The following is a 22,725-nucleotide window of genomic DNA, read 5'->3' on the forward strand; positions in this document are numbered from 1 at the left end:
TCGGATGACACGGATTTAGTGACTAACAAATTAGAAAAGCATGCTTCTCTTGGGATATTTTAATTTGTCTTCAATTTTATGAACACATACCTAATACTAATGTATTTTTTTCTCCTTGATAGCAGACCAATCAAACATCTCACTCTATTTGGTAGTTGAGAGATGGCTAGTTGATACCAATTATTGACACAAGTAACTAAGAACTTTATATGTGTACTTTTCATTTACATTTATATATAAGCGATATGTGGATATGCCTCCATGGTATGCTTTATTGTTTGTCTTAAAAAACCCAACCTTTTATAATGTCTGAAAGCATATTAATGAAAAAAATGTAAAAAATGTTATGTTTAGATCGGGTCGACTTATGAATCAACAAAGCTAAAATCATTATCTTTTTTAAAACATTAAAAGATCGATTCAAATTTATGCATCTAATTTTCATGCTTGTAGGCTTATAATCTGTATCAATCAGTATGTTTCTGTTTGTAAAAAATAATCTCACAATTCTAGAGAGCTAGAAAGCTCTCGAGGCAGGGCAAAAGTTGGATGTGAATATAAATCCTGTCTTTGTGGACTTGTAATAATTTGCATGATGCCACTTGGATGTGAAATAGTAGACTACCATCTACTGGCTAAACCTATGTGCCAATAACCAAAATCACACAACTGAAAAGTCAGAATCTTCCCTTTTGTCTATTAATATTTTCACCAGATGGTCCAATTAAACCTAACATGCTGATTGAAAAACATGTTAATTGAGGCCTACCTGCTCCCTACTCTCACATTCAAATTGATAAGTACCTTCCCCTAATAGATTCCCGCCACATTTATTCTACAAGGTTATAATATTCCAGTTGTTGGCTCTCTCCAAAGGGGACAATAATTTCTTATTCTTCTTTGACTTGATTATCGAAATGCTAAGGTAACAATATGGAGCAACTTACCTTGAAAAAAGCAGTACAATGTGAATGTGGAGGAAAGATAGAACCGGTGGCTATAAAATAGGGTTCTGCTTGTCAAAGAAAGATGTCTTATCCATGAGACCAACTTACTGATGAGGGAGAAAGTTTACTTTGAAAAATTAAACACTAAAAAAGGATTAAAGAATAGATGTCTTTATTGTTTAACAGATCTGCAATACTCTCCATACCTACCTACCAGCAATATACATTTATCCCTTCATCCCATTAGAGACCTGTCTATCTAATCATTAATCAAACACTGAGATGGATTATAAGAATGATTCAAACGCCAATTGTGTCTCTTGTGCATAATGCTCAATTGATTTCTATTTCTAAAGATTAACTTTTGATCCTGACCGCAATGGAGCACGCCGACAAAGACTAGGTCATTTGCATGGAAAAAAAGAGCCCGATGCCGGGGAAAGCAATCACAGACTATTTTCTTAAAACCGAGTTGTTTCCATTAAGATTTCCATTTTGGGAAGTTGTTTCTTCTGGATATCAACATCGTCAAAGGCAATGTGCAATATTATAGTGAGTTTGAAACTATATGTAAAAGCGAAACCAAACACTCATACTTCTTTTATTAACTTAAAACTGAATCATCCATGATAGCGGCCGCAAAGATTGGACATACTTTCTATACATTATGGCTGAAAAGGTACAAACATGCATATAGTATGTATGATGACTCCAGTTATCCAGAGTTCCGTATCATCTCACCAAATTCATCCATTTGAAGCAATAGATGCTTAGAAGAAAAACAGGAAGAGAAATGTGTGAAGTAATATTAAATAATGAAAATACCAATCCTCTTAACTATTCGTCATGTTGGATCCGACAACCTTAGTTAGATTGTTGGGTGACTTTGAAATGATAAAGTCACCATTATCTAGAGAGAGAGAGAGAGAGAGAGAGAGAGAGAGAGAGAAAGAGCGTGCCCTTGTCAACATAAAATACTCATATGTTCTTATTAGCCGGATCATGCGTATGGAAAAAATGCATGATATGGAATAAGTAAAGCGTATGAAGTGTACGAAGGTTAAAGTATTTTATACCTTTGACCAATAATTTTAGATTGAGAAAATATGGAACGTATAGATATTTTAGAGTACTACGGTTACGTAATCTATGACCAACGTCTCCCCACCTAATTGACTCAACTAGCTCGTCTATACATATGTCAGAGGATTGAGAGATTATTGTGCACCATTAACCATGACCGTGCGAAGTTTCCGGGAAGGAGCGTGAGTGAATATTGTACACACACCCTTAATTGTATGTTTTCTTCTTTTTGTTCCGGGAAGAAGTGAATGAAATCATGAAAGCTTCACTAATATCCAGAACGCAGTTGTACCAAGAGAAAAAGCATGCCCCAGAAAATTAATGCCAAACTATTAGTTTTCTGATGTCCCCACATCCTTAATTTCTTGTTAGAAATTCTTCTCCGAGAAACCAGCAAGGAAAATAGCGAATTCCGGCCGACATCGGATGAGGGTTTCAACATTACATATGGGCGTTTATAATCCAATCAAGGTCCGATTCTCAATGTGTTTCCATTTTTCGTGTATAAGAAACGTGACTCGACAAAGTGCGTGATCCTTCAATATGTACCTTTAATTTTTTGCATGACCGTCTTTATGAATCATCATCCATCATTTTCTTTGTCCCAATCGATACCAATTCAACAACAGTCATGTGTAGCTTATCAAATCCGTGTGCTGCATGTACGATTACTAGTCATATTAGTAAAGGGGCCGGCCCATAATTATGAAGCAAAATCTGCCTCTGGTTAGTTAGCTGATGCATTTGCAGGCAGTGGCGAAGCTAAAAATTTCTTGTTAAGGGGCACTGTAACTGTAAATTTCAAACTTGAAAGGGCACTCATATGTAAAAAGTTAAAAATTAATGAGGTTTTTATATATAAATAACGTAAATTTAGTGGCCTGGTATGAGCAATTGCCTACTTCAGCCACAACGTGGCTCAACCACAACGTGGCTCCGCCACAGTTCGTAGGAAAGGAAAAGGTGTAGTATATCTATAATCGATCTTGATCAGGGCAATTGATCCATGATTACTTCATCAGGTCTTCTAAATTACTTGATTTCCATAATTAACTTTACCAGAAAAAAAATGAGCTCCTAATAAATTGTAATGTTTTGGATTAGGAGTATTTAAGTGAGAGACATATAAGACTCGTTAGTTAAGCATTTTGATCCCATTTGTAGAGGTGCTGAAATCCTCCAACAGTCGGGATGCTTCGGCCTCCATGCACATTGCATCTCATACGCATAGCTCAATATTATTGGGCTGCATGTGTGAGAGGTGAGAACATTTGGACAGCCCCCATAAATACACATGGGACAAAAACATGCAATTGATCGAGTGTTTATCATTGGATTTAAGGTCAGACCACCTTTCCCCCCTTCAATCTGATCTTAAATCCATGGTTTGTAACATATAACATGAATTTAAAATCCATGTTACTGAGATCTTGCATTTGTTTAAACTGAGATTCTTCTAAAACATGCCTTTTTATGCAGTCTCAAAAATAAGACTACGCAGCAGAACCTTTAAGAAAAAATATACTTTTAGTATAGTAATTTCAAACCCCTTTTATCTCTTCTTTTCATGGAAAAGGTAGTGTCCGAACAAGCTATTAAAGATGCTGAAAGAAAGTAACCATGAGCCTAATCTTCAAAGCTGAGCTCAAGATGGAGAAGCTTGCCAATCTTGAACCGATTAACTTGTTGACAAGACGCCTGAGTTAAACCGTGGAGTTTTCAAGTTGAACTTGCGTTTCTATTATCAAAGTAAGACAGTCAATGAACCAGCATATACAGCAACATACCTTCTTTTGCAGCGGATGTTGCACTTAGAACTGAAGAGGGAACTGAAAGAAGGAAGGACAGTAGATGGGAGGCCACTATTAATTAATTAACTTATGAATCTGTTAATGGCGACGAGTTGGGGACCAATGAAGCGGGGCTGGACTGAAGTGTGAGGAGACGACCCTTGAGTCCAGCAGCTCCAAGATGGGAGCGAAAGTGATGCACCTAGGGGCCATGTACTGGTTAATGGAGGCGCCTCTCGAGATGGCGTACTCCATCAGCTTCTCAAACGTGCCGCGCTGCACCACTCTTATTTCAAGCGGTTCAATCGACTTGTCGCACACCCTCCCTTATCTATACACTGAGTTGAGCTCTTCCTCCATGGCGAGGCAGCACTCCTCCGCGACCCCATTCGGCATCAGCACCGGATCCGGCCCCTTGTCCGACGCCAGCTCGAAGAATACGACGTAGTGACCCGGTATGGTCTTCGTGTCGGCATAGGTGGTGTACTCCACGATCCTTGTTTGGTTGTCCTTCATCAGCCGGTTCGACGCTGCCTCGACCGCCTTCTGCATGTCGGCCTCGTCGGACTTATCCGAGTCGATGCTGAGAGCCACATTCTTCCTCCGGACAAAGTGGAACTGAGGGGCGGAGTTGTGGAAGCCGCTGAATCGGAGGATGTCGCCGACGCGGTAGCGGTACAGGCTGGAGTAGGCGGTGACAACGAGCTTGTACTCCTTGCCAAGTTGAAGGTCGGCAAGGTCGAGGAGCTCGGTGTGGCTCGGCTCATGAGGCTGGTCCGGGTCGTGGGGAAGGAACTCGAAGTAGCCCATGTTGGGCATGATGGTGTAGGAGACCTCAGATGGGTGGGAAAGTGGGTTCAGGTTGAGGCCAAAGTAGCACTCTAAGGAGACATACATGGTGCAGACCAGTGGTAGGCCGCCCCCGTAGTAGTTGAGTGTGGGGATGTACTGAGCCATGGCACCAGTCACAATCACATCAAGTTACTTGGTTCGAGGTCAGATCTTGGTGATGATACCTTCCTAGTTTTGGTCCGAGCGGTTGTCCCGGACAAACCTAGCAGTGTATGGGTCCGGCTTCAGCAGCTTGTCTACGGCGGATCGGATTGATGGGTCTGTGATCGTCGGACTGAGCGTGCCCGTTTCTATGTCGAGGGCGAGGTCTTGCCAGTGAACCTGAAGGAAGCGGATGGCGCGGAGGAGGCCTCAGGCGAAGACGGCGTAGACGCGGAGGACAACTTGGTGCTGCAGGAGGCCGCAAAGCATCTGCGAGTACATGCTCTGGAAGGAGTCGGACGAGAGGATGGCCTCTGTTAGGAGTCGGACGAGAGGATGGCCTCTGTTGGGCTGGTGTGGACCAGGTAAGGGTTGAACTTTCTGCACTTGAAGAGTTCGCTCTTGTAATAGCCGGTGAGGACGGGGCTTGTCGACAGGCCTCCTGGTACAACCTGCGTGTTCTCTGAACATTAGCTGAAATCCATGCACTGCACTTTACTCTTCCTTTTTTGGAAACACACACAATCTCTCTCCACCTCTGCTTGAAACGGGTGGAACAAACTTCATCTTCGTCATAACATTTCATATCTCTCTCTCTCTCTTCCCTCCCTTTATATATGCATATATAGAGATAGAGCATGTGTTGCATGCCCACCTGCCTCCGCATGTACAGAGGCTCAGAGACGTCATAACCAGTTATGAAGGCAATTAAGTAGGCGGATCCCAAAACACATCTTCCGTTTATTAATCTTTTTATTAATATCATCCAATGCGAAGTGGACTCTAATAAGGGTACACAAAACGTTCATGAATAAGGGTGATAAATGCCAAGGCAAACGCGTACAACTGAGCAGATAGGATAGGGGTGCTGGCGATGCGCAGGATGTCAGGCTTGAGGTCGTCGTAGGTGACCATGGGGACCTTGGCCTTGAAGGTCTGGCGATCGATGCTCCCTCTGAGGTCACACCGCTGCTGCAGGTACTCAGTGCGGGCGTTCTGGCTCAGTATCTCCGCCAACACCCTCTTCTGCACATCGTCCGCATTCTTCGTCGCCTCCTCTATGAACTCCAGAAGCTCAATGTCCCTCCCGCTCGCACTCATGGCCTCCACACCGATCACAGAGAAACAGAGCACAGCGACAAGTAAATCCGATATGGACAAGTAAGAGAAGAGAGAGAGAGGGTTAGTTTTGTGGGTGGTGCAGAGGAGGGGGTGGCGGGGAAGAGTACTTATGAGGACCGGAGGGGAGGGCTCGAAGACCGCAGGTGAGGGACCACCTACGGGTGGGCACCGTGCATGTCGTCCGGCAGGCAGTGGTCCCAGATCCACGTCAGCAGGAAGGGAGTTCGCAGGGGCAAGGGTGGGCCCACCGCTGCCCTACCGGGTTACATGTAGTGAAACAAACTTCATTTAATGAAATAAACTTCATTATATTGCAGGTAATGAACCAAACTTCATTTAATGAAATAAACTTCGTTATATTGTGGGTAATGAACCAAACTTCTTTTAATGAAACAAAAGCCCCTAACTTCATTTAATGAAACAAACTGCAATACTAAGCCCTCAACTTCATTTAATGAAACAAACTACAATACCGAACCCCCAACTTCATTTCATGAAGCAAACTGCAATGCTGAGCCCCCAACTTCATTTAATGAAACAAACAGCAGTATATACTGAGTCCCCAACTTCATTTAATGAAACAATTTGCAATATTGGGGCCCCTTCCTTTTTATTAAACGAAGTGGCTGTTTGTGTGTCACAACCACATTTTTTGCTGTTTAATTGGAAGGAAGGGGGTCGGCCGCTGCATCGCCATGGTGATCATGGAACTCAAAATGGATTGGTGGGATATAAATGTGGTTGTTATACACCCCCAAGACATTGAACGCAAACATTTCTAAAACTGCTTATAAATTAAATGGAAATCAAACTCATAAACACCAAATTTTTGCTGCATTTCTCAGTGGCGGTGGGTGACTATATTTGAATGAAACAACCACAGAGAAATGCAGCAAAATTTGGTGTTTATGAGTTTGATTTCCATTTAATTCTCAAACATTTAATTTCTAAGTAGTTTTAAAAATGTTTGCTTTCAATGTCTTGTGGGTGTATAACAACCACATTTATATCCCACCAATCCATTTTGAGTTCCATGATCACCATGGCGATGCAGCGGCCGATAAAGCCGTTGTATCAGCCCCCTTCCTTTCCATTAAACAGCAAAAAATGTAGTTGTGACACACAAACAGCCACTTCATTAATAAAAAGGAAGGGGGCTCAGTATTGCAGATTGTTTCATTAAATGAAGTTGGGGGCTCAGTAGTTTGTTTCATTAAATGAAGTTGAGGGCTCAGTATTGTAGTTTGTTTCATTAAACGAAGTTAGGGGCTCAGTATTGCAGTTTGTTTCATTAAATGAAGTTTGGTTAATTACCTGAAATATAATGAAGTTTATTTCATTAAACGAAGTTTGTTTCACTAACAGGTAATGAAGTTTGTTTCTCCACCGCGGGTGGCGCGCCAAGTGGCTGCGAACTCCCTTCCTGCTGACGTGGATCTGAGACCACTGCTGCCGGGCGCCATGCACGGGTCCACTCCAGGCGCAAAATATTCGCTGCGTGGTAGGTGGACTGCGATAGCCTGCTATAGTCCACTGCTCTATAGTACTCTTCCCCGCCACCCCCTCCTCTGTACCACCCACAAAGCTAACCCACTCTCTCTCTCTTCTCTTACTTGTCCCTATCGGATTTACTTGTTGCTGTGCTTTGTTTCTCTGTGATCGGTGTGGAGGCCATGAGTGCGAGCGGGAGGGACGTTGAGCTTCTGGAGTTCATAGAGGTGGCGACGAAGAATCCGGACGATGTGCAGAAGAGTGTGCTGGCGGAGATACTGAGCCAGAACGCCCACACTGAGTACCGGCAGCAGCGGTGCGACCTCGGAGGAAGCACCGATCGCCAGACCTTCAAGGCCAAGGTCCCCATGGTCACCTACGATGACCTCAAGCCTGACATCCTGCGCATCGCCAACGGCGACCGCTCCCCTATCCTATCTGCTCACCCCATCTCCGAGTTCCTCACCAGGCATGCCTACCCTTTCACTTCTCCTTTTCTCTTGGTTCTTAGCTCTTTAGGGTTTTGAGCTTCTGTTTCTTGTCTTGGAAACCCGGTAAAAGCCTTTCAAGCGTCTTTCTCTTTTCTATTGGGTTTTGTTTTCACAGTTCCGGTACGTCCGCTGGTGAGCGGAAGCTCATGCCTACAATTCAGCAAGATCTTGATCGACGTCAGTTCCTTTACGATCTTCTCATTCCTGTCATGAACAAGTTAGCTCTCTCACCCTCTCTCCCTCGTTCTTCTCTCACATGTATAAGTTTGCATTTGCGTTTATCACCCTTATTCATGAACGTTTTGTACATCCTAATAAACTTCCACTTTGCATGGGATGATATTAATAAAAAGATTAATAAACGGAAGATTCTTTTTGGGATCCGCCTACTTAATTACCTTACTTAATTACCTTCATAACTGGTTATGACGTATTTGAGCCTGTGTACATGCAGAGGCAGGCGGGCACGCGACACACACACACACATTATATATATATATTTATATATATATATTTATTTATTGATTGATTGATTTATTTATAGGGAGGGAAGAGAGAGAAAGATGAAATGTTATGAGGAAGATGAAAGTTTGTTCCACCCGTTTCAAGGAGAGATGAAGAGAGATTGTGTGTGTGTATGCATAAAAGGAAGAGTAAAGTGCATGAATTTCAGCTGATGATTAGAGAACATGCAGGTTTGTTCCAGGACTAGACAAAGGAAAAGGGCTGTACTTCCTCTTCGTCAAGACCGACACAAAGACACAAGGAGGCCTGTCGGCCCGCCCCGTCCTCACCAGCTATTACAAGAGCGAGCTCTTCAAGGGAAGGAAGTTCAACCCTTACCTGGTCTACACCAGCCCAACGGAGGCCATCCTCTGCTCCGACTCCTTCCAGAGCATGTACTCACAGATGTTCTGTGGCCTCCTGCAGCACCAAGAGGTCCTCCGCGTCGGTGCCGTCTTCGCCTCAGGCCTCCTCCGTGCCATCCGCTTCCTCCAGGTACACTGGCAAGATCTCGCCCTCGACATCGAGAGGGGCACACTCAGTGTGAAGATCACAGACCCATCAATCCGAGCCGCGGTAGCCAAGCTAATCAAGCCGGACCCGAACACGGCTAGGTTCGTCCGGGACAACTGCTCGAACCAAAACTGGGAAGGTATCATCATCAAGATCTGGCCTCGAACAAAGTACCTCGACGTGATTGTGACTGGTACCATGGCTCAGTACATCCCCACACTCAACTACTACGGGGGTGGCCTACCACTGGTCTGCACCATGTATGCCTCCTCAGAGTGCTACTTTGGCCTCAACCTGAACCCACTTTCCCACCCATCTGAGGTCTCCTACACCATCATGCCAAACATGGGCTACTTCGAGTTCCTTCCCCACGACCCGGACCAGCCTCATGAGCCGAGCCACACCGAGCTCCTCGACCTTGCCGACCTTCAACTTGGCAAGGAGTACGAGCTCGTTGTCACCACCTACTCCGGCTTGTACCGCTACCGCGTCGGCGACATCCTCCGAGTCAGCGGCTTCCACAATTCCGCCCCTCAGTTCCACTTTGTTCGAAGGAAGAACGTGGCTCTGAGCATCGACTCGGATAAGACCGACGAGGCCGAGCTGCAGAAGGCGGTCGAGGCGGCGTCGAACCGTCTGATGAAGGACAACCACGCAAGGATCGTGGAGTACACCAGCTATGCCGACACAATAACCATACCGGGTCACTACGTCATATTCTTCGAGCTGGCGTCGGACAAGGGCCCGGATCCGGCACCGGTGCCGGTGGAGGTGATGGAGGAGTGCTGCCTTGCCATGGAGGAAGAGCGCAACTCAGTGTATAGACAAGAGAGGGTGTGCGACCAGTCGATTGGGTCGCTTGAAATAAGAGTGGTGCAGCGCGGCACGTTTGAGGAGCTAATGGAGCACGCCATCTCCAGAGGCGCCTCCATTAACCAGTACAAGGCCCCTAGGTGTGTCACTTTGGCTCCCATCTTGGAAATGCTGGACTCAAGGGTCGTATCCTCCCACTTCAGTCCAGTCCTGCCTCATTGGTCCCCAACTCGTCGCCATTAACAGATTAATAAGTTAATTAATTAATAGTGGCCTCCCATCTACTGTCCTTCCTTCATTCAGCTCCCTCTCTAGTGCGTGCATCGTGATAATGCTATGCTCAACGTTATATTATAATGTAATACAGTTTAATTTTTCTTGAATAAGAGAAGTGTATGGCTGGCTTGTTCCCCACTCAAAGGTTCCAAAGGATGTGCAGTATTTTATGTCCAGAAGGCGCAAATTTTCAAGTCCAGTTGTCGTTTTCGTGGCGCAACTACTGAAGCATTTCTTATTTTGTGCCTTTGTGGGGAAATTGACAACACCATCGCCTGGATTTCTTTCTTGATGCGGAACTCTACAGGCAAACGATTAAAATGCTTCTACTTTTGGCAATCCCCATCAAGCAGAGGGACAAGGACGGAAAGAGATGCTTCTTTCCTGCATAAGAAGACATTGCACCGGCATAAGTCGCAGCACGCATATTACATAATGGATGCGCAAAATTTTAATTACTCGTAGCTGACAAAGCCACTTGATTTCTTTTGGGAGTATTTAATACTTGTTTTATTTACGGTAGTATCTGTTCTGCTTGAGAAAGGCTGAAGGTAAGACTCACGTGGGATGCATGAATTTCAGAGCCGCAGTTTGGCGTCCGCTTATATATCGGCATCCGTAGGTTTCCGTCTACCACAAGCTAAGAGAGCATAATGCTCCAATGCGCATGTAACTATATGACGTATGAGATCGCAGCACTACCTACCTTTGATGAGGACGCAAGCGTCTTGTTTTAGAAACGAAAACATTTGTGAAGTTTAATCTGTCAATATGTATTAAAGAAGAAACAAGTTGGCAAGTAAGCCCATATTCTGGCTCTTGCATCTACAGATCCACTAACAAATCAAAAAGAAAGAGAGTCTGCGCTTAATCTTCCTTCAAAGCATGTATTTGTGAAAATGTTCTTTTAAATTCTGTAAAACTGTGCTCGAGTTAATGGAAGAGAAAAGAAAGCGATGCGGTCCCTACTCCCTATACATGCGTTTATGTAACCAAAGCTTACACGGTACTCTTTAATATATATATATATATATATATATATATATATAATATATATATATATATATATATATATGTTCACTCATAACCATAGACAATCGAGATAAAACCAATGAAAAAAATAAATGATTTAATGTTAGATAATGAATGTACTCATCACTTTTTCCTATTTGTTTTTCATTCAACCGCTTTTTACAATAGATTACGCCATCCTGAGTGAGATAAGTGATTTTACCACCGCTCGGAAATTGCGCAGAGTGGCGCTAGGTCCTCGATCGGCTGCGCTTATAAAACCGTGACTTATCTTAATAAAAGAGGCCAAATGTCAAAAGGAAATCGACTCGAGGAATGGCCGAGTTTGGTTCTCAAACAAAGATGATTTGGTGAGCACAAAAAGAAAAAGGTCAGGCTAATAAAAAGGTCCTCCACAATTGGATTGCCTTGTGTGGTAAGTGATAACAGACATCCTCTTCCCTTGGCCGAGCCATCAAAAGAGAAGTGACTCAAGGCAGACAGAAGCGGACCACCCGAGGAATAACCATCCACAGAAGCGAAGGGTCCCAACTACAGGATGTTGTATAGAGAGGATGGACGTGATAGCTCAGTTGGTAGGGCAGAGGACTTAAAAATCCTTGGAAGGGTAAAGACTAGTGAAGTAGCGGTAGGGAGTCGGAAGAGATGAGTCCATGTGTTGGACGATAGGCTACAGTCTTCTTCCATTACAGGAGAAGGGCAGCGTCCGCATTGTTGGACCGGCTTCGTGGGTTTTTAATTTCAAATCTTGTGGCCTTGAATCAACAGCTTTTGCAATTAAATAAGAAGCCATCAAGCTGATTCATATCCACCCATTTTAGGCTGTATTGAATTTAATCCTTCTTTGACTTATCATATATTTGGCAGATGAATCAAATGCAAACCTTTCTGATCCAAACTTTTTATTTTAACAGTTGCGATATTTTGGGCTGTATTGGATTAATCCTTCTTTGGCTTCTCATATATTTGACAGAACTGAAATAGATTCTAAGTTTCATATTGTAAGCGATTCACCTTCCTAGAGGCTGAGAAGCAAGGATATTAATACACCACATGAGGGAATCCACAGTGGAGCAAATGCAAATCCTTACCATCTAAATTTATCACATGAGACAATCAATTGTGAAGCAAATGCAAATCCTTGTCTTCCAAACTTAATTTTTTGGTTGCTGCGGTGTTTCAGGCTATATTGAATTTGATCCTTGTTTGGCTTCTCATATATTTGGCAGAATAGAAACCAATTTCACATAAGGCAATCCATGTGGAGCAAATGCAAATCTTTATTAATCAAACTTACCACATAAGGCAATCAGTTGTGATGCAAATGCGAATCGTTATTATCCAAACTTAATTTTGGTTGTAGCGGCGTTTTGTACTGTATTGAATTTAATCCTTCTTTAGCTCTCTTATATTTAGCAGAACTGAAACTGATTTTTGGTTTCATACTTTAAACAATTCACCCTCCCTAGAGGTTAAGATAGAAGGAGAAAGAATGAGGGAAATCAATACCAACATCAAAATGACTCATTTATGTGATATTTAATATCATCTAAGCTTCTCTCCCTCCCTTTTTTTATTTACATTACAAATCTTTAAGTATTTTCAAAGGTCATTAGTGTGTGACTATATATATATATATATAAAGAGGTAGCTACTAGCCGCTTATATGTCATATTTGATGGAAAATTGTTTAAGCTGTTGATTTTAAGAAAATTCAGTGGTGTAAATTAATTGAAAAATGAGAAAAAAATGTCCCTTACTGAAGAAAACAAATGAGCTTCATTGATTGAAATTTTTGTCTCGTTAGAGCAGTATTTCAATATGTTGAAAATACAACTACTTTTTTTAGTATGATGGACCTTCTTAAAGTCATTGTTGTAGACAATTTCCATCATGTCTGACATATTAAGGTTTGGTATGCAACTGTTTAATATTATTGAAAAAAGTGCTCCTCTTTGAGATGTTACAAGTTAAGAAAATAAAGAAAAGCAAACCTGTGACAATAATGACAAAATTTCGGCTATCCATTAGATCTAAAAATGATATTCCTTATCAAATTCTTACTACTTTTGTAACTTCCATCAATGTTTCTACCGTAGTCGCAGAAAACAAGTTCTTTTCAAAAAACGTTAAAAAAAAAAAAATGGGGTTTTAACGTGTTGTTTTACTTTTTTCATTTTTTCAGTTTTTTTAATGCCAAACAGTTTTTTTTTTCATTTTCTATTTTTTATTTGTTGCAAATCTTCTTATTTTTGATGTTTGTGTTATTAGTTTCTCACTTATTTTACTTTTGTTCATTTTTAGTTTTATAAATTTTAAAAAATTTACCGTATTTTTCTCTTTTTTTAAGCTCGCTGAATTATATTCAAGAAAAACCTCGCCGTTTAAAACTCCAAGACGTTATTTGTGTCTTTGGTTTCTACATATCTTTCCAACGAAAAGCTAAAAGTTTAAAACTTAATGTCAGAATACATTCGAGAGAGTCTCTCATTGCCTCCCCACCTTCCCTTTCCCATCTCTCAGCTACAATTCAAACAAGGGTTTGATTCACATACTCTCTCCTAAAAAATAGAAAATCAAAAATTGGTTTTTCTACTTTAATTTCTAAGATAAATGTCTCAAAGTTGAAGAGAGTCTTTAGGGAAAAGTAAGGTGATGACGAGTGAGATAGAGATAGACAGTTCTATGTAGGAGCAGAAAAATGAGTTCTTCTCATTTACTCACTTTGTGTTAGATTACGCAGATATATATACAGTATACTCATGTGCCTGAAGAGTATGTACATATAACAAATACACAGCAGGTGGAATACAGCAGGAGACAGTTGTGTTACAGCTGTCTTCTAACTACATTCGAGCCTTCTAAAATAAACTCCTAACATTCTCCCCCTCAAGTTAGATCTTCCAGATTTTAAAGACTTATCTTGCGGCATAACTTGAGTTAACATGTTGTGTCTTTATAATTCCTGACTGAATTTTTTCTGTTAAAAACGGCAGTCAACTTCGATGTGTTTCATTCTCTCTTGAAACACAAGATTATTTCCAACGTAAATTGCAGCCTTATTATCACAACAGAGACTCATTGGCTGACCTACGTTTATTTTCATGTCTTGTAGTAAGTATTTTATCCATAACAGTTCACAGATAGTGAGTGCCATAGCTCGGTATTCACTCTCTGCACTTGATCTGGCAACGACCGTTTGTTTCTTACTTCTCCAAGAAACTAGATTGTCACCAACGAAGCAACAGTAGCCAATGGTTGATCTCGTATCATTCTGATTTCCTGCCCATCAGCGCATGCGTATCTATGTATCTGCAGATGATTGTTTCTTTGGAACAATACCCTTGTCACTTGTCTTCTTAGGATATCTGAGTACATGATAAGCTGCTTCCAGATGTGGTTTCTTGGGGTTGTGCATAAACTGACTTAGCAGATTTACCGAGTAAGTAATGTTTGGTCTAGTAGCTATCAAATATAACAATTTGCCTACTAATTTCTGATAGCCTATTGCTTCATTATTGGCTCTCCTTCATGCAGCAGTCTCATATTTATTTCCATTGGAGTATCAGCTTCTATACATTCTATCATTCCTGTTTCATGCAGCAAATCTGCAACATATCTTTTTTGACATACAAATACATTTCTGGTTTATGTGTTATTTCCATGTGTTATTTCCATGCCAAGGAAGTAATGTAGTATTCCTAGGTCTTTAATCTCAAAGCATTTTCTCAAAATGGTTTTGGTTCTCTCAATAAAGCTTTGATATTCTCTAGTTAATATTACGTCATCTACTTAAACTGCAGCAATAACTGTTACTTTGTTGGTTGTGGCTATGAATATAGAGTGATCAACACTACTCATTCTATATCAACCTTCAACCAGTTTTGAACTTAATTTTTCATACCATGCTCTGGGTGACTACTTGAGCCCGTATAATGATTTCTTTAATTTGCATACATGTAGTTCAGCACCATGTTGCGTATGCATCTTTGAAGTAATTCCATATAGATCTCTTCATCTAGGTCTCCGTGAAGAAAAGCGTTTTTCACATCAAGTTGGAACATTCTCCAATTCTTCACTGCAGCTACTGAAAGCAATATTCGTAGTGAACTCATCTTTGCAACGGGGGAAAATGTCTCATGATAATTAATACCTTGTTCTTGTGTAAAACCCTTAGGTACAAGTCTTGCTTTGTAGCGGTCCACCAGTCTACTACTGTTATATTTATTTTATATGTCCATTTGCAGCCCACTAATTTTTTGTTGGGATGTCTATCAACTAGCTCCCAGGTCTGGTTTTTCTTCAGGGCTGATAACTCCTCAGTCATTGCCTTTTTCATTTTTGACATGACTAGCTTGTTCATATGTATATGGCTCTCTTTCAAAACAGGTATCTGCATTAACTTTATCATTTTTCTGAACATGACAAGTATCTGTGTTAACTCTATCATTTTTCTGAACATAATATGTACAATAGCATCATATTTGGATGGTTTTCTTCTTATTCGACCACTTCTGCTTTGAACATTTTCATGCACATCATTTTCTGCCTTTTCATCAACCAGATTATAACTACACGTTATGATAGTAGGTTCCATAATAGTAACATTTGCATCATCATTTTCATTCACCATAGAAAGTGATATAAACGCATAAGATTCTCCCCCTTGTTAGAAACATCAGGTACAATTTCAGTATAGAAAGTGTGTTCTCCATGAATTTACCGTCCCTCGATATATACATTTGTTTCTTATAGGGTCAAAGCATTTATATCTTTTCTTGTTAAATGAGTACCCTAGAAAAAACATTTAACAACTCTCTTTTCTAGTTTGTTTCTTGCACTCTCTTGTAAGTGAACATAACAGACACAACCAAAGATTCTTAAGTGTTGTAAAGAGGTGGGTGTGCCATTCAGAATTTCTAGTGGGCTCTTATTACCCAATTTGTAGCTCGAGGTTCTATTCATAACATGGCAAGCACATGCCACAACTTACACTAGAACTGTGGTGAGACATTCATGTAGAACATTAGAGACCTAGCAATGTTTAACAGTTGTCTGTTTCTTCTTTCACCCATCCTATTCTGTTGGGGTGTTCCTTTACAGTAGTTTGATGTAGAATCCCTTGTTTGCCTGTGAAGTATTGAAATTCAGCATTAATGTATTTTCCTCCATTGTCTGATCTTAACGACTTAATTCTTTGATTGTACTGAGTGACTATGTATTGGAAAAATTGCTTAAACGTAAGAAATACAACACTTTTCCTTCTCAAAAATAAATCCAGGTAATTGTAGATTCGTCATCAATGAAAGTAAGAAAGTATTTATTTCCAAATTTTCCATTATCGGGGCTGGTCCCCATACATCAGTATGTGTCAAATCAAAGCATGATTCAACAATATATTCTGAATTAGTAAAAGACAACCAGGTCATCTTTGCCAAGGTACATGCCTCACAATCATCTACTAGAAATCTAAAACCTAGAAATATAGTCAACAAAACTTTATTTGAAGGATGACCACCTGTGTAGTGCCATATCTGAGCATCCCTTGCAGTCTTTATTGCAGTGTATACTATGGGTTTCTACTCTTGAGTTAGGTAGTACAAACCGTTTGCTTCTTTGCCTTCACCAATCTTCGTTTGATTCTTGTTGTCTACTAGTGTCATATTTTTTCTAACGAAAAGTACGTAGCAATACAAATTATTTTGCAGTTTGCTAACAGATATCAAATTTGTTTCACACTTAGGTACATACAATACGTCATGCAATGTAATATGATGATTTATGTAAACAGAGCTATACCCTACTGCAGATGTAATAGATCCGTTAGCTAGTTTAACTAATATTTGTTTGTCATGCTTGACATCTTGTAGCAATTCCAGACATGCAGTCATATGATCTATAGCTCCACTATCCATTATCCACTCTGAGCTATTGGAACGAGCCAAGAAAGAACAAGGTAGGGAGTTTAACTTTTTATGTTTTTTCTGTTTCCTGCTTAGTTGTAATAGCTAAATTACTGTAGGTAATCTGTTTGAGCAGGCAAGTGAGTGCAGTGATATCATCTTCACGTCTAAGTCCAGAGTTACGGGCCTGTCATCTTAATCTTCTTGGACATCTGTTTAGGTTCCAACAACGTTTCCTGGTGTGTCCTTGTTTTTTACAATAAGTACAGAATATGGAACCTAGTGTCTGCTTTGAAGTAATTCCCATCTCTTAGTGTAGTTTGAGGCGTTTCTGTTTTGACAACGAACACATGTTTATCAACAGGTGGATTTTTTTCTTGAATTTGTCATCAATCTTCATGACTTTTCGCATGGTTTCTTCTCGTTGCACGATGGAGGACGAAAGAGGGTAAGACATGAGGATCTGACTTTTCAGATAATCAAACTTTGCTCCAAGACCGGCAAGAAGCTTGAACACATTATCTTCATTGGCTCTCTGTTTCAACACTTCCATATCAAGGATGGGTGGACGATGCTGGGATAGTTCATCCCACATCGCTTTAAGAGAGCTAAGGTACACATGAAATTGTTTCTCTCCCTTAGTAAGTCTTGCAATGCCTTGTTGTAAAAGATAGACTCTGGCCATGTTTTGGCCTTCACCATAAATCTTTGCTAGAGAGTCCCATATTTCTTTGGGCAAATCAAGAAAGAGAAAGCTCTCTCCAATGGCACGCTCCATTGAGTTTAGCAGCCACGACATTACAACTCTGCCATTGGATTGCCAATCTTCATAACTGTGATCATCATTCTCTGGTTTATTGATCTTCCCATTGATATACCCAATTTTTTACTTTCCACACAGAGAGCTTTCACCGTTAAGAGGTGTTGTGGTGATTTTAAGGGCAGGATCTGACTCTTTCATGACCGCTTTCATTGTAGGAATTTGGGAGAATGACGCTAGTGGGTTCTGATTCTATGATTCTGCCATTACTGTTGGGAAGTTGCAGGAGCAGCACCAGAACGAGGCAAGAGCGAAGCTCTTGTGTTGAGACCATTGGAAAAGATGTGTTGCGTCGAGGGCATTAGATTGCAAAATAGGCAGAGAAAAGATGCAATCGGCACTGATTTGCTCTCTAGTGTCGAAGCTCTAATACCATCTCAAAGTTGAAGAGAGTCTTTAGGGAAAAGTAAAGTGACGATGAGTGAGAGAGAGAAAGACAATTCTGTGTAGGAGCAGGAAAATGAGTTCTTCTCATTTACTCACTTCGTGTTACATTATGGCTGATATATATATAGTATACTCATATGACGGAAGGGTATGTACATATAACAATACACAATAGGTGGAATACAGCGGGAGACAGCTGTGCTACAACTGTCTTCTAACTTCATTTCAAGCCTTCTAGAATGAACTCCGAACAGAATGCTCTCGTTCCAAAGAACAATATGAGAAATAATTTGTACATTTTTGATTAAGTTGTAACTAATTTTATGTATATATGAAAAAAAAATGGCACATAGCGCAGCTAAATTAGTTCCTATTAAGAACATTGATTAGCGGAGGGACAAGACTCGTGAATGGAGGCCATTTTTGAATGATATTTTTTTGAGTAGTTGAGTACATTGGTAGGGGGTCTCCCTACACCCAACTTTATTTTATATATATATATATAGCTATCTTAATTCCCTGATGAGGAAAAAGCAGCTTTCTAAAACAGTTAAGATGAAGCCTTGTAGGGACAGAACAGAAAGTACATTATTTAACACATAGTCAAGGATGCTTTGCCCGTTTGCCTTTTCTCTTATACCTCTTAGCTCTTAAATGGCCGGATCGAGTGCTGTTCAGTTTTCACATACTCAACCATATAAAAGGATGAAAATTGTTAAAAAAAATAGTAACGATAGAAAATTATAAAAACCAGATGCTTAAATTAGTTTTTATGTTATTGTAACATTGGCAAACTTTGGATTTCTCAACATCTAAAATTTGATGCAAATATAAAAAAAATCATCATTTTTATTATTATATTTTCATACATTCTGCATTTATCTGTGTGGTTAGACAAATTCAAGTAACCAACTTAAAACATGCATTCAAATAAATAAATAAAATTTTATATATATATATATATATATATATATTATATATATATATATATATTATATAATGGCATCATTATTTTATCATGTCAACCAGATCAATTAATAATCAGCCATTGGATGACACGGATTTAGTGACTAACAAATTAGAAAAAGCATGCTTCTCTTGGGATATTTTAATTTGTCTTCAATTTTATGAACACATACCTAATACTAATGTATTTTTTTTCTCCTTGATAGCAGACCAATCAAAACTCTCACTCTATTTGGTAGTTGAGAGATGGCTAGTTGATACCAATTATTGACACAAGTAACTAAGAACTTTATATGTGTACTTTTCATTTACATTTATATATAAGCGATATGTGGATATGCCTCCATGGTATGCTTTATTGTTTGTCTTAAAAAACCCAACCTTTTATAATGTCTGAAAGCATATTAATAAAAAAAATGTAAAAAATGTTATGTTTAGATCGGGTCGACTTATGAATCAACAAAGCTAAAATCATTATCTTTTTTAAAACCTTAAAAGATCGATTCAAATTTATGCATCTAATTTTCATGCTTGTAGGCTTATAATCTGTATCAATCAGTATGTTTCTGTTTGTAAAAAATAATCTCACAATTCTAGAGAGCTAGAAAGCTCTCGAGGCAGGGCAAAAGTTGGATGTGAATATAAATCCTGTCTTTGTGGACTTGTAATAAGTTGCATGGGATGTTGAAATAGTAGACTACCATCTACTGGCTAAACCTATGTGCCAATCAACCAAAATCACACAACTGAAAAGTCAGAATCTTCCCTTTTGTCTATTAATATTTTCACCAGATGGTCCAATTAAACCTAACATGCTGATTGAAAAACATGTTAATTGAGGCCTACCTGCTCCCTACTCTCACATTCAAATTGATAAGTACCTTCCCCTAATAGATTCCCGCCACATTTATTCTACAAGGTTATAATATTCCAGTTGTTGGCTCTCTCCAAAGGGGACAATAATTTCTTATTCTTCTTTGACTTGATTATTGAAATGCTAAGGTAACAATATGGGGCAACTTACCTTGAAAAAAGCAGTACAATGTGAATGTGGAGGAAAGATAGAACCGGTGGCTATAAAATAGGGTTCTGCTTGTCAAAGAAAGATGTCTTATCCATGAGACCAACTTACTGATGAGGGAGAAAGTTTACTTTGACAAATCAAACATTAAAAAGGGATTAAAGAATAGATGTCTTTATTGTTTAACAGATCTGCAATACTCTCCATACCTACCTACCAGCAATATACATTTATCCCTTCATCCCATTAGAGACCTGTCTATCTAATCATTAATCAAATACTGAGATGGATTATGAGAATGATTCAAACGCCAATTATGTCTCTTCTGCATAATGCTCAATTGATTTCTATTTCTAAAGATTAACTTTTGATCCTGACCGGCAATGGAGCACGCCGACATAGACTAGGTCATTTGCATGGAAAAAAAGAGCCCGATGCCGGGGAAAGCGATCACAGACTGTTTTCTTAAAACCGAGTTGTTTCCATTAAGATTTCCATTTTGGGAAGTTGTTTCTTCTGGATATCAACATCGTCAAAGGCAATGTGCAATATTATAGTGAGTTTGAAACTATATGTAAAAGCGAAACCAAACACTCATACTTCTTTTATTAACTTAAAACTGAATCATCCATGATAGCGGGCCGAAAGATTGGACATACTTTCTATACATTATGGCTGAAAAGGTACAAACATGCATATAGTATGTATGATGACTCCAGTTATCCAGAGTTCCGTAGTCATCTCACCAAATTCATCCATTTGAAGCAATAGATGCTTAGAAGAAAAACAGGAAGAGAAATGTGTGAAGTAATATTAAATAATGAAAATACCAATCCTCTTAACTATTCATCATGTTGGATCCGACAACCTTAGTTAGATTGTTGGGTGACTTTGAAATGATAAAGTCACCATTATATATATAATATATATATATATATATATATATATATATATATATATATATATATATATATATATAGAGAGAGAGAGAGAGAGAGAGAGAGAGAGAGCGTGCCCTTGTCAACATAAAATACTCATATGTTCTTATTAGCCTGATAATGCGTATGGAAAAAATGATGGAAATAGGTAAAGCGTATGGAGTGTACGAAGGTTAGAGTATTTTATACCTTTGACCAATAATTTTAGATTGAGAAAATATGGAACGTATAGATATTTTAGAGTACTACGGTTACGTAATCTATGACCAACGTCTCCCCACCTAATTGATTTAACTAGCTCATATATGTCAGAGAATGAGGGAAATTGTGCACCATTAACCAAGACCGTGCGAAGTTTCCGGGAAGGAGCGTGAGATTGTATACCCACCCAAGACCATGAGGCCGAAGCCGATCGCCGACCGCCGACTTGCCCTTGTAATTTCCGTCCACGCACCCTTAATCGTATGTTTTTTCTTTTTCTTCCGGGCACCCAAGACCATGATGCCGGCGCCGATCGCCGACAGCCAACTTGGCCTTGTAATTTCCGTCCACTCTCCACACACCTTAATTGTATGTTTTCTTCTCTTGTTCCGGGGAGAAGTGAATGAAATCATGAAAGCGTCACTAATAATATCCAGAAGCGCAGTTGTACCAAGAGAAAAAGCATGCCCCAGAAAATTAATGCGAAAATATTAGTTTTCTGATGTCCCACATCCTTAATTTCTCGTTCAAAATTCTTCTTCTTCTTCGAGAAACCGGCAAGGAAAAAAGCGACTTCCGGCCCATGTCGGATGAGGGTTTTAACATTATATATGGGCGTTCATAATACAATCAAGGTCCGATTCTCAATGTGTTTCCATCTTTCGTGTATAAGAAACATGACTGGACAAAGTGCGTGATCCTTCAATATGTACCATTAAATTATTTGCAAGACCGTCTTTATGAATCATCGTTCATCATTTTCTTTTCTTTGTCCCAATCGATACCAATTCAACAACAGTCATGTGTGGCTTATCAAATCTGTGTGCTGCATGTACGATTACTAGTCATATTAGTAAAGGGGCCGGCCCATAATTATGAAGCAAAATCTGCCTCTGGTTAGTTAGCCGATGCATTTGCAGGCAGTGGCGAAGCTAAAAATTTCTTGTTAAGGGGCACTCTAAGTGTAAATTTCAATCTTGAAAGGGCACTCATATGTAAAAAGTTAAAAATTAATGAGGTTTTTATATATAAATAACGTAAATTTAGTGGTCTGGTATGAGCAATTGCCTACTTCAGCCACAACCTAGCTCCGCCACAGTTTGTAGGAAAGGAAAAGGTGTAATATATCTATAATTGATCGCGTTGATCCATGATTACTTCATCAGGTCTTCTAAATTAGTTGATTTCCATGATTAACTTTACCAGGAAAAAAATGAGCTCCTAATAAATTGTAATGTTTTGGATTAGGAGTGTTTAAGTGAGAGACATATAAGACTAGTTAGTTAAACATATTGATCCCATTTGCAGAGGAGCTGAAATCCTCCAACAGTTTAGGAATATGAGATTCTTTCTTGGATTTAAGGTCAAAACATCATTCCATCTCCCAATCCGATCTTAAATCCATTTAAAATCCATGTTACTGAGATCCTGCAT

General features: G+C 39.7%; 1 protein-coding gene and 1 pseudogene across 1 annotated transcript; one reads left to right on the forward strand and one right to left on the reverse strand.

Annotated features, from left to right (window-relative positions):
- Positions 1–3,857: 3,857 nt before the first annotated feature.
- LOC116250401 (probable indole-3-acetic acid-amido synthetase GH3.1) lies at positions 3,858–5,914 on the reverse strand (annotated as a pseudogene).
- LOC116250402 (probable indole-3-acetic acid-amido synthetase GH3.1) lies at positions 5,913–10,063 on the forward strand. Its single transcript, XM_031624028.2, has 4 exons — positions 5,913–5,974; positions 7,626–7,895; positions 8,033–8,134; positions 8,613–10,063. Exons 1-4 carry the CDS (start codon positions 5,913–5,915, stop codon positions 9,988–9,990), a joined length of 1,812 nt encoding a protein of 603 aa, XP_031479888.1. The 3' UTR covers positions 9,991–10,063.
- The last annotated feature ends 12,662 nt before the right edge of the window (positions 10,064–22,725 follow it).

This window comes from Nymphaea colorata, chromosome 3, assembly GCF_008831285.2.
Source record: "Nymphaea colorata isolate Beijing-Zhang1983 chromosome 3, ASM883128v2, whole genome shotgun sequence".
Classification (NCBI taxonomy): domain Eukaryota; kingdom Viridiplantae; phylum Streptophyta; class Magnoliopsida; order Nymphaeales; family Nymphaeaceae; genus Nymphaea; species Nymphaea colorata.

Bases quoted from the DNA above. Each gene is read 5' to 3' on its own strand.
- LOC116250402 (XM_031624028.2), top strand. From the start codon at position 5,913: ATGGCCTCCACACCGATCACAGAGAAACAGAGCACAGCGACAAGTAAA. The intron at 5,975-7,625 runs GTAAGAGAAGAG...TGCGAGCGGGAG, and splicing joins AGTAAATCCGATATGGACAA to GGACGTTGAGCTTCTGGAGT. The intron at 7,896-8,032 runs GCATGCCTACCC...TTGTTTTCACAG, and splicing joins ATCTCCGAGTTCCTCACCAG to TTCCGGTACGTCCGCTGGTG.